General features: G+C 57.5%; 1 protein-coding gene across 2 annotated transcripts in view; it reads left to right on the top strand.

Annotated features, from left to right (window-relative positions):
- The first annotated feature begins 5,203 nt into the window (after positions 1 to 5,203).
- PCSK7 (proprotein convertase subtilisin/kexin type 7) overlaps positions 5,204 to 14,812 on the top strand; it is a 56,278-nt gene continuing 46,669 nt past the window's right edge. The window contains exons 1-4 of one of the 2 annotated variants that reach the window (XM_073321063.2): positions 5,204 to 5,341; positions 10,800 to 11,312; positions 12,159 to 12,293; positions 13,320 to 13,485. In XM_073321063.2, coding sequence (XP_073177164.1) covers positions 10,812 to 11,312; positions 12,159 to 12,293; positions 13,320 to 13,485 — 802 coding nt within the window. In that variant the 5' untranslated portion in view covers positions 5,204 to 5,341; positions 10,800 to 10,811. Of the gene's footprint in view, positions 5,342 to 9,566; positions 10,094 to 10,799; positions 11,313 to 12,158; positions 12,294 to 13,319; positions 13,486 to 14,812 lie in introns of those variants that run through there. The other variant, XM_073321065.2, reaches the window with a different exon arrangement.

Genomic DNA, 14,812 nt, shown 5'->3' with positions numbered 1-14,812 from the left:
CCGCTAGAGACCCCAGAGAGCTCGCCCCGGGAACCCGCTAGAAACCCAAGAGAGCTCGCCCCGGGAGCCCGCTAGAAACCCAAGAGAGCTCGCCCCGGGAGCCCGCTAGAGACCCCAGAGAGCTCGCCCCGGGAGCCCGCTAGAGACCCCAGAGAGCTCGCCCCGGGAACCCGCTAGAGACCCCAGAGAGCTCGCCCCGGGAACCCGCTAGAGACCCCAGAGAGCTCGCCCCGGGAGCCCGCTAGAGACCCCAGAGAGCTCGCCCCGGGAGCCCGCTAGAGACCCCAGAGAGCTCGCCCCGGGAGCCCGCTAGAGACCCCAGAGAGCTCGCCCCGGGAGCCCGCTAGAGACCCCAGAGAGCTCGCCCCGGGAGCCCGCTAGAGACCCCAGAGAGCTCGCCCCGGGAGCCCGCTAGAGACCCCAGAGAGCTCGCCCCGGGAGCCCGCTAGAGACCCCAGAGAGCTCGCCCCGGGAACCCGCTAGAGACCCCAGAGAGCTCGCCCCGGGAACCCGCTAGAGACCCCAGAGAGCTCGCCCCGGGAGCCCGCTAGAGACCCTAGAGAGCTCGCCCCGGGAACCCGCTAGAGACCCTAGAGAGATCGCCCCGGGAACCCGCTAGAGACCCCAGAGAGCTCGCCCCGGGAGCCCGCTAGAGACCCCAGAGAGCTCGCCCCGGGAGCCCGCTATAGACCCTAGAGAGTTCGCCCCGGGAACCCGCTAGAGACCCTAGAGAGCTCGCCCCGGGAACCCGCTAGAGACCCCAGAGAGCTCGCCCCGGGAACCCGCTAGAAACCCTAGAGAGCTCGCCCCGGGAACCCGCTAGAAACCCCAGAGAGCTCGCCCCGGGAGCCCGCTAGAGACCCTAGAGAGCTCGCCCCGGGAGCCCGCTAGAGACCCCAGAGAGCTCGCCCCGGGAGCCCGCTAGAGACCCTAGAGAGCACGCCCCGGGAGCCCGCTAGAGACCCCAGAGAGCTCGCCCCGGGAGCCCGCTAGAGACCCTAGAGAGCTCGCCCCGGGAACCTGCTAGAGACCCCAGAGAGCTCGCCCCGGGAGCCTGCTAGAGACCCCAGAGAGCTCGCCCCGGGAGCCCGCTAGAGACCCCAGAGAGCTCGCCCCGGGAACCCGCTAGAAACCCAAGAGAGCTCGCCCCGGGAGCCCGCTAGAGACCCCAGAGAGCTCGCCCCGGGAGCCCGCTAGAGACCCCAGAGAGCTCGCCCCGGGAACCCGCTAGAAACCCCAGAGAGCTCGCCCCGGGAGCCCGCTAGAGACCCCAGAGAGCTCGCCCCGGGAACCCGCTAGAAACCCAAGAGAGCTCGCCCCGGGAACCCGCTAGAGACCCTAGAGAGCTCGCCCCGGGAACCCGCTAGAGACCCTAGAGAGCTCGCCCCGGGAACCCGCTAGAGACCCTAGAGAGCTCGCCCCGGGAGCCCGCTAGAAACCCTAGAGAGCTCGCCCCGGGAGCCCGCTAGAGACCCTAGAGAGCTCGCCCCGGGAACCCGCTAGAGACCGTAGAGAGCTCGCCCCGGGAACCCGCTAGAGACCCTAGAGAGCTCGCCCCGGGAACCCGCTAGAGACCCTAGAGAGCTCGCCCCGGGAGCCCGCTAGAAACCCTAGAGAGCTCGCCCCGGGAACCCGCTAGAGACCTTAGAGATCTCGCCCCGGTAACCCGCTCGAGACCCTAGAGAGCTCGCCCCGGGAACCCGCTAGAGACCCTAGAGAGCTCGCCCCGGGAACCCGCTAGAGACCCTAGAGAGCTCGCCCCGGGAGCCCGCTAGAGACCCTAGAGAGCTCGCCCCGGGAACCCGCTAGAGACCGTAGAGAGCTCGCCCCGGGAACCCGCTAGAGACCCTAGAGAGCTCGCCCCGGGAACCCGCTAGAGACCCTAGAGAGCTCGCCCCGGGAGCCCGCTAGAAACCCTAGAGAGCTCGCCCCGGGAACCCGCTAGAGACCTTAGAGATCTCGCCCCGGTAACCCGCTCGAGACCCTAGAGAGCTCGCCCCGGGAACCCGCTAGAGACCCTAGAGAGCTCGCCCCGGGAACCCGCTAGAGACCCCAGAGAGCTCGCCCCGGGAGCCCGCTAGAGACCCCAGAGAGCTCGCCCCGGGAGCCCGCTAGAGACCCCAGAGAGCTCGCCCCGGGAACCCGCTAGAGACCCCAGAGAGCTCGCCCCGGGAACCCGCTAGAGACCCCAGAGAGCTCGCCCCGGGAGCCCGCTAGAGACCCCAGAGAGCTCGCCCCGGGAGCCCGCTAGAGACCCCAGAGAGCTCGCCCCGGGAGCCCGCTAGAGACCCCAGAGAGCTCGCCCCGGGAGCCCGCTAGAGACCCCAGAGAGCTCGCCCCGGGAACCCGCTAGAAACCCAAGAGAGCTCGCCCCGGGAGCCCGCTAGAAACCCAAGAGAGCTCGCCCCGGGAGCCCGCTAGAGACCCCAGAGAGCTCGCCCCGGGAGCCCGCTAGAGACCCCAGAGAGCTCGCCCCGGGAACCCGCTAGAGACCCCAGAGAGCTCGCCCCGGGAACCCGCTAGAGACCCCAGAGAGCTCGCCCCGGGAGCCCGCTAGAGACCCCAGAGAGCTCGCCCCGGGAGCCCGCTAGAGACCCCAGAGAGCTCGCCCCGGGAGCCCGCTAGAGACCCCAGAGAGCTCGCCCCGGGAGCCCGCTAGAGACCCCAGAGAGCTCGCCCCGGGAGCCCGCTAGAGACCCCAGAGAGCTCGCCCCGGGAGCCCGCTAGAGACCCCAGAGAGCTCGCCCCGGGAACCCGCTAGAGACCCCAGAGAGCTCGCCCCGGGAACCCGCTAGAGACCCCAGAGAGCTCGCCCCGGGAGCCCGCTAGAGACCCTAGAGAGCTCGCCCCGGGAACCCGCTAGAGACCCTAGAGAGATCGCCCCGGGAACCCGCTAGAGACCCCAGAGAGCTCACCCCGGGAGCCCGCTAGAGACCCCAGAGAGCTCGCCCCGGGAGCCCGCTAGAGACCCCAGAGAGCTCGCCCCGGGAGCCCGCTATAGACCCTAGAGAGTTCGCCCCGGGAACCCGCTAGAGACCCTAGAGAGCTCGCCCCGGGAACCCGCTAGAGACCCTAGAGAGCTCGCCCCGGGAACCCGCTAGAGACCCCAGAGAGCTCGCCCCGGGAACCCGCTAGAAACCCTAGAGAGCTCGCCCCGGGAACCCGCTAGAGACCCCAGAGAGCTCGCCCCGGGAGCCCGCTAGAGACCCTAGAGAGCTCGCCCCGGGAGCCCGCTAGAGACCCCAGAGAGCTCGCCCCGGGAGCCCGCTAGAGACCCTAGAGAGCACGCCCCGGGAGCCCGCTAGAGACCCCAGAGAGCTCGCCCCGGGAGCCCGCTAGAGACCCTAGAGAGCTCGCCCCGGCAACCTGCTAGAGACCCCAGAGAGCTCGCCCCGGGAGCCTGCTAGAGACCCCAGAGAGCTCGCCCCGGGAACCTGCTAGAGACCCCAGAGAGCTTGCCCCGGGAACCCGCTAGAAACCCAAGAGAGCTCGCCCCGGGAGCCCGCTAGAGACCCCAGAGAGCTCGCCCCGGGAACCCGCTAGAGACCCCAGAGAGCTCGCCCCGGGAACCCGCTAGAAACCCTAGAGAGCTCGCCCCGGGAGCCCGCTAGAGACCCCAGAGAGCTCGCCCCGGGAACCCGCTAGAAACCCAAGAGAGCTCGCCCCGGGAACCCGCTAGAGACCCTAGAGAGCTCGCCCCGGGAACCCGCTAGAGACCCTAGAGAGCTCGCCCCGGGAACCCGCTAGAGACCCTAGAGAGCTCGCCCCGGGAGCCCGCTAGAAACCCTAGAGAGCTCGCCCCGGGAGCCCGCTAGAGACCCTAGAGAGCTCGCCCCGGGAACCCGCTAGAGACCGTAGAGAGCTCGCCCCGGGAACCTGCTAGAGACCCTAGAGAGCTCGCCCCGGGAACCCGCTAGAGACCCTAGAGAGCTCGCCCCGGGAGCCCGCTAGAAACCCTAGAGAGCTCGCCCCGGGAACCCGCTAGAGACCTTAGAGATCTCGCCCCGGTAACCCGCTCGAGACCCTAGAGAGCTCGCCCCGGGAACCCGCTAGAGACCCTAGAGAGCTCGCCCCGGGAACCCGCTAGAGACCCTAGAGAGCTCGCCCCGGGAACCCGCTAGAGACCCTAGAGAGCTCGCCCCGGGAGCCCGCTAGAGACCCCAGAGAGCTCGCCCCGGGAACCCGCTAGAAACCCTAGAGAGCTCGCCCCGGGAACCTGCTAGAGACCCCAGAGAGCTCGCCCCGGGAACCCGCTAGAGACCCTAGAGAGCTCGCCCCGGGAACCCGCTAGAAACCCTAGAGAGTTCGCCCCGGGAACCCGCTAGAGACCCCAGAGAGCTCGCCCCGGGAGGGAGCTCTACAGAAATCCCGCCTTTGCAAGCATGGGATTTCCAGCAAACCCGGCCACATCCAGAGCTGATCACGGGAATCTGCCCGGGGCTCACAGGACGGGGCAGCACAAGCCCCAGCAGGGAATTAGATCTTGTCAAGAGACAGCGGGACACGCCCAAACCAATACCCAGACTGACTCCCTTCCCCCGCGGTGACTGATCGGTACTGGGCGGGGGTCACACCCTCGCCCGTGGGCCCCTTGCTCTAGCTGCAGGGCCTAGGGGGAGAGCTGCTGTCAAACAGGCGCCTGTCCCCGGGGGGTGCTGGTACCCAGCCCCAGGGAGATGCTGGGAGTGAAAGTGACCTGGGTGCAGGGCTGGAGAGAGGAGACACAGCCCTGCCATGCCCCGGGGTTCCCAACCCCTGGGATTGGCCTGGAGTCTCCAGGAACCAAAGATTAACCTGTAGCTCGGGATGAAACCTCCAGGAATACAGCCACCACAACTGGCCACCCTGGGTGGAGAGCGCCTGGGCCCAGGGCTTACAAGGGGCCCGGGGAGCCCCACAGGGTGCTGCACCGTCCCTCCCAGGGGTGCCCCCCAGAGTCGCCGGAGCTGGTCCCACCCAGCCCCTGGCCCCCCAACAGGGGCAGTGGCTGCAGGCCCCAGAGAGCCACCAGCGCGAGCCCCGCCCAGCGGCCCGAGAACGAAGCCCGCGGGCGCTACACGCTGGCCACGTGGGTCCTGGAGCCAGCCCCGGGGGCGCTGCAGGGGAGCGGGGGCCCCAGGACCCCTCCCGGAGCCCCCGGCCCTGCAGCGGGGGGCCGGCGCGGCGCGGCGCGGCGCGGCGCAGCTGGGGGCGGGTTCCCGGGACGGGCGGACGTGACGCACCTGTCATCGGCTACACTGTATCCTGGGGCCGGTGCGGGCTGCACGGGGCGACCAGCCGCCGGAGCCGGGAGGGACCGAGAGCGCCCCGGGCCGCCCCGATCCATGAGGCTCCCTGCACGGTGAGGGCTGCGGGGAGCTGGGGTGCAGAGCAAGGGGCAGCTGGGGGGTGCGCTGCAGGGGCAATGGGGGCAGGGGCAGTTGGGGGGCAGAGCAGTGGGGGGCAGGGGAGTTGAGGGGGTGCGCTGCAGGGGCAGTTGGGGGGCAGAGCAGTGGGGGGCAGGGGCAGTTTCCGGGCACAGGAAAGGGACTAAATCGAAAGCAGGAATGAGGCGAGGCGGGAGGCTCGGGCGAGGGGTCAGGGAGCTGGGCAGGGGGGCAGCATGGGGCGGGCATAAGGTGAGAGGAAAGGAAAGAAGTGGGCAGAGAGAGCTTAGAGTGGGGACAGAGTCCGGTAGGGGGCCCAGCAGAGGAAGCCAGGGGAAAAGGGAGCAAGGGAGTTAGGGGTCCCTTGTCCTGGAGAATGACAGCATTTCATTCTTCCCTTAAAGGAGTTATTTATCCGACTCCCCTCCTCCTCCAGTCCCCCAATAGCTCTCTCTCTTCCCATGTGTTTAGGAGGAGGTTCTGGGAAAGTGCAAACTGTACCCTCTTCTGAAGGGGCTAATCCTGTCCCGTTTGCTGGGGGCTGGACAAAGACACTTCTGCTGAACTTTCATATATCCCTGAATATCTTGGGCACGCAAAGAGCCAGGAGACTAGTACTGTCCAATAGCCTGACACTCAGTTGGGAGTCACAGTTTCTGGGTTGCTATCCTGCTCTGCCACTGATGTGGCTGTGTGACTTAACTTCCCTGTGCCTCCTTTCCCCCACATGAGTCAGGAATGAGACTTGCGAACAATGATTACTGTGTGTAAAATACCTTGGGATCATCTGAGAATAAGGTCTTATAGAAAATCAAAATGTTATCTATCGTAATTATGTTATTTATTTGAGCATAAGCTTTTGTGGGTAAAAACCCCAATTCTTCAGGTAAAAACCCCACTTCTTCAGATGCATCTGAAGAAGTGGGGTTTTTACCCACGAAAGCTTATGCTCAAATAAATCTGTTAGTCTTTAAGGTGCCACTGGACTCCTTGTTGGTTTTGTGGATACAGACTAACACAGCTACCCCCTGATACTTATTGTAAATATGATTATTCAGCGGCCTTTGTGTAGTTTTATCAGGTGGTCTGTCTTTAGCTGCTTGTTTTCTCTATTTCAACACCACCCTATCTCTTCAGGAAGTGGGGAAACTTTGAAGGTTTTAGCAGCTGGTGTGTTCAGAAATTTACAGCTATCAGTTTCCTCCTTAGAGGAGATCAGTCATATAAAAATACCCTGTTTGGGGTAGGGTAGATCTCAGGATGAAGTAGGATAGAAACCTGGCTAAAGGCATCCCATATGCTGAGTTAGCAGTTGTAATCTGCAATACATTTCCTCCAACTACTATCTACCACTTTCTGAGCTGTTCATACTTTGTTCTCATGCTCCCCAGCTCTTGGCATGTTTCCGTCTCCCAACATCTAGGTCTGTTTGATTTTCTTGAGTGTCATGGAGTCATAGAATTTAAAGGCATTCTAGGTGCTGAGCAAGCAGATGTTGCTGGTTAAATCACCCCCAGGTCTTCCTGCTCTGAGTTGTTTTCCTTTTCTAACCTGCACTACAAAACCCTACAGGTTAGAACAGAACAGAGTGTGAACCAAGATAAATAGGGCCCATGACTAACACTGAGCATGACAGAAATGCAATGATACTTCTTTGGAATAATGACTCTAAGGGTGTGTCTACACACAGAAGTTGCACTAATTGAACTAAAGGCTGGTACTCAACCACTTCAGTTAAATGAGTACAACTTCTGTCTGTAGATAAGTCCTAATAGTGAAGTCTTTAGGGCTGCCAGAGGTCGTGAATATGCTTATACAGACTTTCATGGGGGTACTTCTGATTGTCAATTATACGCAAGGCACTAGAAAACATGAACACTGTAATTCTTGCAAGTGGGTATGCATAAAGAGCTACATGCATGGACTTTTCAAACATACTGTGTGAACAACTCAAGGGTAGATCATGCAAGTGCTTTCCTGGCATAACTATAGCTTTGCTTCAAACAAACCATTTAATAGAGGGTAAATAATAAGTAAAACTTGAGGCCTGTCAATTCAGAGGAACATTCATGTTATTAGTTCTGTGCATGTCCTGTCCACTTGGACGTTAGTGAGTGAGTTTCAAAGTGAAGCTGTTACTGCCTCAGTTAACCATTTACTAAGAATATTCTGTATTTTCTAAGTGCAGTCAAGGAGCATTTCATAGAAGTTAATTAAGCCTCAAAAATCTTTATAGGGTGGATAAATATCCCCATTTTATAGTTGGGTAAACTGAGGAGAAGTGACTATTGAGTGTAACTGATACTTTGGCTCACAAGACAGCTATTGTGCCTTGCAGAAACTTTTAAAAAGTGGGAAGTTACTGATTTGCTAAAACTGTTCACAAAAATAACCTTTGACACAGAGCCCTACTGTTTCGATTGAGCAAGCAATGTCCTAATTGCAGTAGACAGGAATCAAAAAATGAGTAAGCAGCAGTTAGTGATTATGCAGTTGAAAATTAATGAAATACAACAAAGTCTGGAAATGGACTAAAAGTGGCCAGTTGTAGGGCTGGTTCTCACAGACTGTGCTATCTACTCTCTTTCTGCTATGTGTTGTCTAATTAACTAATTATTTAATATATCCAGTCAAGTTGACTTCTGAGGGCTCTTTAATTACTGAACAAATTCAAACCTTACTAAAACCCTTGTTGGAACAGTGTCCATGGCAGAGCTGGGAAAGAAACCCAGTTCTATTCCCTGACCCAGTGGTTCCCAAACTTGTTCCACCGCTTGTGCAGGGAAAGCCCCTGCCGGGCCAGACTGGTTCGTTCACCTATCACGTCGGTGGGTTCGGCCGATCGCGACTCCCAGTGGCCGCGGTTTGCTGCTCCAGGCCAATGGGAGCTGCTGGAAGCAGTGGCCAGTAAGTCCCTCGGCCTGCGCCGCTTCCAGCAGCTCCCATTGGCCTGGAGCAGCGAACTGCAGCCACTGGCAGCCACAATCGGCTGAATCTGCGGACGTGGCAGGTAAACAGCCCGGCCCGCCAGGGGCTTTCCCTGCACAAGCGGTGGAACAAGTTTGGGAACCACTGCTCTAGCCCCCTGATCTGACCCAGTGGGTTGGTTTGGAGTTGTGTCTGCAGCGTGATTGTGTTTTTGTCACTCAGTGTGCTAATGGGAAATACTGGACATGGATCTGAAAGATTTGAGATGGAAAGGGAAGCTGAGGGCAGGATACATAACACAAGAACCAGGGGTCACCCAATGGAATTAATAGGCAGCAGGTTTAAAACAAATATAAGGAAGTACTATTTCACACAACACACAGTCAACCACAGGAACTCATTGCCAGGGGATGTTGTGAAGGCCAAAACTATAACAGGGTTCCAAAAAGAACTAGGTAAGTTCTTGGAGAATAGGTCCTTCAATGGCTATTAGCCAAGATGGGCAGGGGCAACAGGGGATGAATCAAAGTAACAGCCGTGTTAGTTTGTATTCGCAAAAAGAAAAGGAGGACTTGTGGCACCTTAGAGACTAACCAGTTTATTTGAGCATCCGATGAAGTGAGCTGTAGCTCACGAAAGCTCATGCTCAGACAAATTGGTTAGTCTCTAAGGTGCCACAAGTCCTCCTGTTCTTTTAGGGGATGAATCCGTTGATGATTGCCCTGTTCTGTTCATTCTCTCTGGAGCACCTGGCATTGGCTGCTGCCGGAAGACAGGGTATATTGGACTAGGCAGTATAGCTGTTCTTTTGTTCTTTTTTGTTTGTTTTTGACAGTGGTCTGCTTGTGCAGAGTCTGTGCCTCCTGGAGCTTAAAAGGAGCACTTGGAAAAGGCAGATGAACCGTGAACTTGTGTGACCTTTTCTGACTCAGCCACTTAGTGTAATATTTCAGTGAGCAGGTTGGCTTTGGTCTCCAGCAACATCATGCCACTACGGAAACCCCCTCTCCCCTGCAATCGGCAGATAGTCTTCTGGATCCTGGCTTGTGGTGCATCACTTCATAATGGCGATACGGGAATGCAGTGGACAATGGAATGTTACCATCTAGCAGCCTATCTGTCTCATGGGGGGAGGGATAGCTCAGTGGTTTGAACATTGGCCTGCTAAACCCAGGGTTGTGAGTTCAATCCTTGAGGGGGTCATTTAGGGATCTGGGGCAAAAATTGGGGATTGGCCCTGCTTTGAGCTGGGGGTTGGACTAGATGACCTCCTGAGGTCCCTTCCAACCCTGAGATTCTATGATTTGTTCACCCTTGAAACTAAGTGTTGACAATTCATTTGTGTGAGATCTCTTATCTCCATTACACTTTTTAATGAGCCAAAAGCCAGTTACAGTCATTCATGTTCCCTTTTCACAATAGGTTGTGATTTTTTTTTAATTGCCCCTCCCTTCCTGTTCCCTGATCCTTTACCCATCATGAGCATTAGTTGCTGATGGTGTCTGACAGGAATTGCACCCCACTGACGTATTTCACATGCTTGTAAACTGAGTAGGGGGAAAGCTCTTGTGTAATCGTTAACAATTAAACTGCTGGTGAGGTGAAGTATCACAGAGCTCCAGTGACTATTAATGCACTAGTCCAGGCACATGATGGGGTCAGAGGCGGGCGGGGCTGGAGGGTATGAATATTCTCACTCCTGCATGAAGTGGGACTGGCTTTCAGTGCAACATGCCACCGAAACCCAAAGTCAGATCCTTGGTTGTGGAGTTTGAAATGTGGCCTCAAGTTACGAGCAGGTGAGAGTCGGATCACAGAGAGGAAAGCAGTGGGTTCCTTCTGCTGGGGACAGGCTAGGAATATGTTTAAGGAGACTTTCCAAGAAGGATCTGGATCTCAGATGTGTCCATCTGATGTGAATATAGAGGTGTTGTAATGTTTTGTTTCTGTGTAGCTTTATATTGTTAGCCTCATGCCTCTTCCCTGTAGGCTGGGGCACAGCTGTCTGAGCAGAGCCAGAGGAGGAAACAATCAGGCAAACTGTCCTTTTGTTCTGCCACTCAACGGCATTCAAAAGGAAACCCAAGGCTGGAGACTTTTTTCCCTGTTGAGCCTCGGGTTGAATCTGCCCAATGGTCAGTGATCCCAGGAGACAAGTCAGCAGTTTGTCTGGCAGGCAGTAATTTCACTCGCCCACAATGGGTTCATGGCTGCCAGATGACAGGATATTTTCTCCTAGGTTGGGTGTGGCATATTCAATTCCAATTCTAACATTATTGGAAAGGCAACTAACTCCATGACAGTCAGCACACAAAGAAGCCTGGTGCTGCCCTTGCTGTACCAAAGAGTTCTGCAGAGTCCTGGCTTCGTTTTAAGGGCGAGCTTCTCGGAGGGATGTGGGGCTTTCTGGTCCAGAGGATGTTCAGTTATGTGCTTGGGGGTGAAGCCCCCAAGCCCAGCCTGGTCGTGTGAAGGACTCTCACTCTCCATCTTTGCCCTCTGCAGCCCGCTTGTCTGATGCCGCATTGGAGGAGGAAGGCGCCATTATGGAGTGCTGTCATGGAGGCCACCCTGTGTGTCCACACGTGCCTTTGGCTGACTGCAGCCTGGACTCCCTTGCTAGGGCCAAATGGACTTGCACAGGGTTCAGAACTCGATCCTGGGGCTAAAACCCAGGAGATGGCGCAAGGCTCTGGAGAGTTAACCTGGGCCGTGCACTTGCATGTGCCGGAGGGGCTGGCCTCCCAAGAGGAGGAGCTGGAGCAACAGGCAGACGAACTGGCCAGGACGGGAGGCCTGGTGAACCTGGGCCGGATCGGGGAGTTAAAGGGCCGATACCTCTTCACCCACCGCCCGAATGACCAGACAGAACGGGGACCTGAGGCAATAAGGAGATGGGTGGAGGCTTTTCTTGCACAGCATGGCCGCGTGCGGTGGCACTCTGAGCAGAAGCTTCTGAAGCGCTCCAAACGCAGCCTGCACTTTAATGACCCCGAGTTCCCCCATCAGTGGCATCTGGTGAGTGTCCTTCCTGTGTGAGTGGTTGTGGGATCTCGCTGTGCCAGCAGGGTGAGCCCTGGGATTCGCCTGGAAACGGGGGAGGGAAAGCGGCCTCTTGGAGATCGGAAGGGATTTCTTTCGTTACTCCGAGAAACAAAGGAACTGTTTGGCCCAGTTCCCAGCGCACAAGTGATCGTGCCGCCAAACCGCTGCCCTGGCTGGGTCCCTGGCTGGGTCCCTGGCTGGCATGCTTGGCAGATAGGGCAGCGAGCTCCTGTCCCATCCTTGGAGGTGGTTCCCCTAGGGCAGGGGAATGCCCTGCCTCTCTCTGGGCTGTACTTCCAGCTCCCAGGGCTGGTGATCTAGCACCTTTCACCAGCGGCATGCTCACTTGAAATCAACTGGGCCGGGAGAGTGGGAAACTGACCTGTCCTGGTTCTTACTGGAACAGGGAGGTGGCAGAAAGAACACGAACCTGAGCAGAGGCCAGACAAAGCATTGTGCCGGGAAAATGTCCTGCATTTCACACTGGTATGGAAGTTCCCAAGCCCTCCTGCTGCTGCAGGGGATAGGTACCAGTTTAAGGCCTGATTTTGTTGATTGATTTGGGAGTGCCAGGCACCCACAGCTCCAGCTGGCCATTGGGAGCTTTAGGTGCTCATCGTCTCTGAAAGTCAGACTCTGTCACAAGGCTTCTTGCACTCCCAGCCATCAGCTTCATGCCCTCCCCTAAGCAATGACTGAGAGCAAATGCTCCTGTAATCTGCCTGGGAGCCAAGATCCCTGTGTGCTCTGACCCTCCTTCCCCAGCCGCTGCCCCGGCTCTGCTGTTGCTCACCTCTCCTTCTTTCTGCCGGCGCTTAGAACAATCGGAGGACCCCGGGAAAGGATATCAACGTGACGGGCGTGTGGGAGCGGAACGTGACAGGCCGCGGCGTGACCGTCGTGGTCGTGGATGATGGCGTGGAGCACACCATCCAAGATATACAGCCAAATTACGTGAGTACCCCACAGCCTGGCTCTGGAGTGGGATGCCCCAGCTGGGTCTGAGATAAGAGCAGCCAATCGCCTAAAGCAAGTGGCTGCCTAGGTTCAACCCAGACATGAAACTCTTCACCTGGTAGCTCCATTGTGGCAGCCGCATGGCTGTTCACAGGACTCAGGGCCCATTAGCAGCAGCACCACTTAATCCCCCTGGCGGTGTCTCGTGTGCCGTTGGTGCAAGTCCTCTCCCGCAGTCCCTCCCCGTCACTGGAATGGGGGAGACGGGGCTTGGAACCAGAGGCTCCTGCTCTCTGGTGGCAGTAGCTGGCTGGCCTGGCGTGTGTCTCTTGTGTGCAGGAGGCTACATGAACACTGCACAGACTGCTAGTGAGCAGCAGATGTCTGGGGCCTGCTGTGCCAGGCGAGCCAGCTGCTCGCCATAGGGCATGAGTATCGGAGGTGCCCACCTGGAGCTCTTACAAGCTGCTCCCTTAAGCAGAGAGGCAAAGCCAGGGCTGCTCACTGGGAAGGAGCTTTCCCTCGCTTGTGGAAGGAGAGGTGGGGGTCATGTTTGCTCCCTTCTCCACCCCTGCTCCAGGGTGAAATGAGGGCACTTTGCCTTTGTTTGCAATTGTTTCTGTTGGCTGAGGTGCCTCTGGCTTTGGGTGCTGCAAACGTTCCCTGTCTCTACTGGCAGGCTGGGCAGAGAGCAGCTACATGGGGAGAGGTGAATGTCACTGTCCGGGAATCCTGGGTATGCTGTGAACTGGCTGGGATGGGGAGGAGGACATCTTTTCTAGATGCTAAAATGTCATTACATTTGACTTTACCATTCCACTGCCCATCAGGACACCAGTGCTGGTTCTGCTAATATCCTTCCACAGTGATACATAATGGGGTTTGGTGACTAACCCACATGGACCCCTGCCTCTGCATTCTTTAAGCTTTCAGCTTATGCTTTCCAGGCCTGCTAATGTGGTATTAAATCTGTTTTCTCCAAAGAAAGGAGACCTCTAAGCTGCAGTTGTTGGTCTGTTTCAGAGCCCTGAAGGCAGCTATGATTTGAACTCCAATGACCCCGACCCTATGCCTCGCCCTGACGCAGAAAACGGGAACCACCATGGGACCCGGTGCGCTGGTGAAATCGCAGCTGTCCCAAACAACGGCATCTGTGCCGTGGGAGTTGCCTACGGCAGCCGCATTGCAGGTATGCCACCTTTGTATGCTGAGTTCGGTGCCTTTTTCAGTCCTCTCTGCTGTGTATTGTCCCCTTGTCTAGTGGGGTGGTTTGATTGGCGTGTGTTGGCTTTGCTCCCGTGCCAAGCTGTTTGAATCCGGTTGGTGAGTTAGTCGGCATTTTTGCAAGGGAAATGCCAGGGGTATCTCATTTCCCCCCGTGTGTTGGGGGGTTTGGATGTTGTGGGTTGGCTTGGACCCATTTCTGTATTGCTAGAACAGCTGTTCCCTGCACATGTAAGTTAGGTCGACATTGTAGGCAGCAAGGGAGCTTCCCAAACAGCGACGCTATGGCCTTGTGCACTTATGGCCTCATGCAGGTGTCCAGGAAGCCAGTGTGATGGGACAGGGCAACTGACACGCCCTGTGGTTTGGAGAAAGTCTGGTTTCTGTTCAGCTCTGAAAGTGGCTGGGCCCCAGTGTCTCCATAGCGTGAGACTCCCCACTCCACATGCGAGAGGCTGGCTGGTGGATCTTGCACTGGCCATCGGTGCTTTCCATTCACAAACTGAGCCAAAAGCTTCCTGCTTCGACTGAAATGAGTCTTGGATAAACATGCACTCTGGTGCCAAGCAGTTTGGTTCCCAGAATCCTTTCCATACCTTGTGATTCCAGTGAAGTGAAGCGGTGTCCCATCCCTGCAGACCTTGTTGTTCACCTAGCCCTTCGTCTTCGCAGACATGATGTGCGCAGGCGTGGCTGCACTCTGTTCTGTGCAAAACCAGGGAGCCGGTTCCTGCTGGCTTTACCCTTTGGTTTTAGTAGGTGCTGAAACCACCGTGACGCCCGTTGATTTCAGGGAGAGGATTTAGACCCGCAACGGGGGAGGGTCCCAGAGCCCGGGCTCTCCGCTGAAGTTTTATAGCCCTGCAGTCCAAGCCGTGAGCCCAAGTCAGCTGGTATGGGACAGCCACAGGTGTTTTATTGCTGCACACACACACCCAGTGGATGCCTAGGAACTTAATAGTCCTGTGTTTTCACTCTGTCCAGCAGATGGTGCTGTTCTCCTTAGAATGAACCCGAATGTCCCATGAGCTGCAGTAGGTTAGCACTAGCCAGCATTCTTGCGGTGCGGGGTACAGCCACGGAGACCGTACACTGCGCAAGTAAAATGGAACCGAAAGAGGAGACTAAAATGCAGTCGTGCTCCTGCCCGGTTAATTTGTTCTGTTTCTTGGAGCAGTTCCCCCTGCCCATGGCTTTTCCTGCACAGCCCCTCAGTAAGTGTGCACTGCTGTATGACCCCTCTGTAGTGTGTACCTGCCCGGCTCCTCCCTGGCTTGGAGATTTTGGTTATT

Source organism: Lepidochelys kempii, chromosome 22, assembly GCF_965140285.1.
Source record: "Lepidochelys kempii isolate rLepKem1 chromosome 22, rLepKem1.hap1, whole genome shotgun sequence".
NCBI lineage: Eukaryota > Metazoa > Chordata > Testudines > Cheloniidae > Lepidochelys > Lepidochelys kempii.
This window is presented reverse-complemented; position numbering and strand designations above follow the sequence as displayed.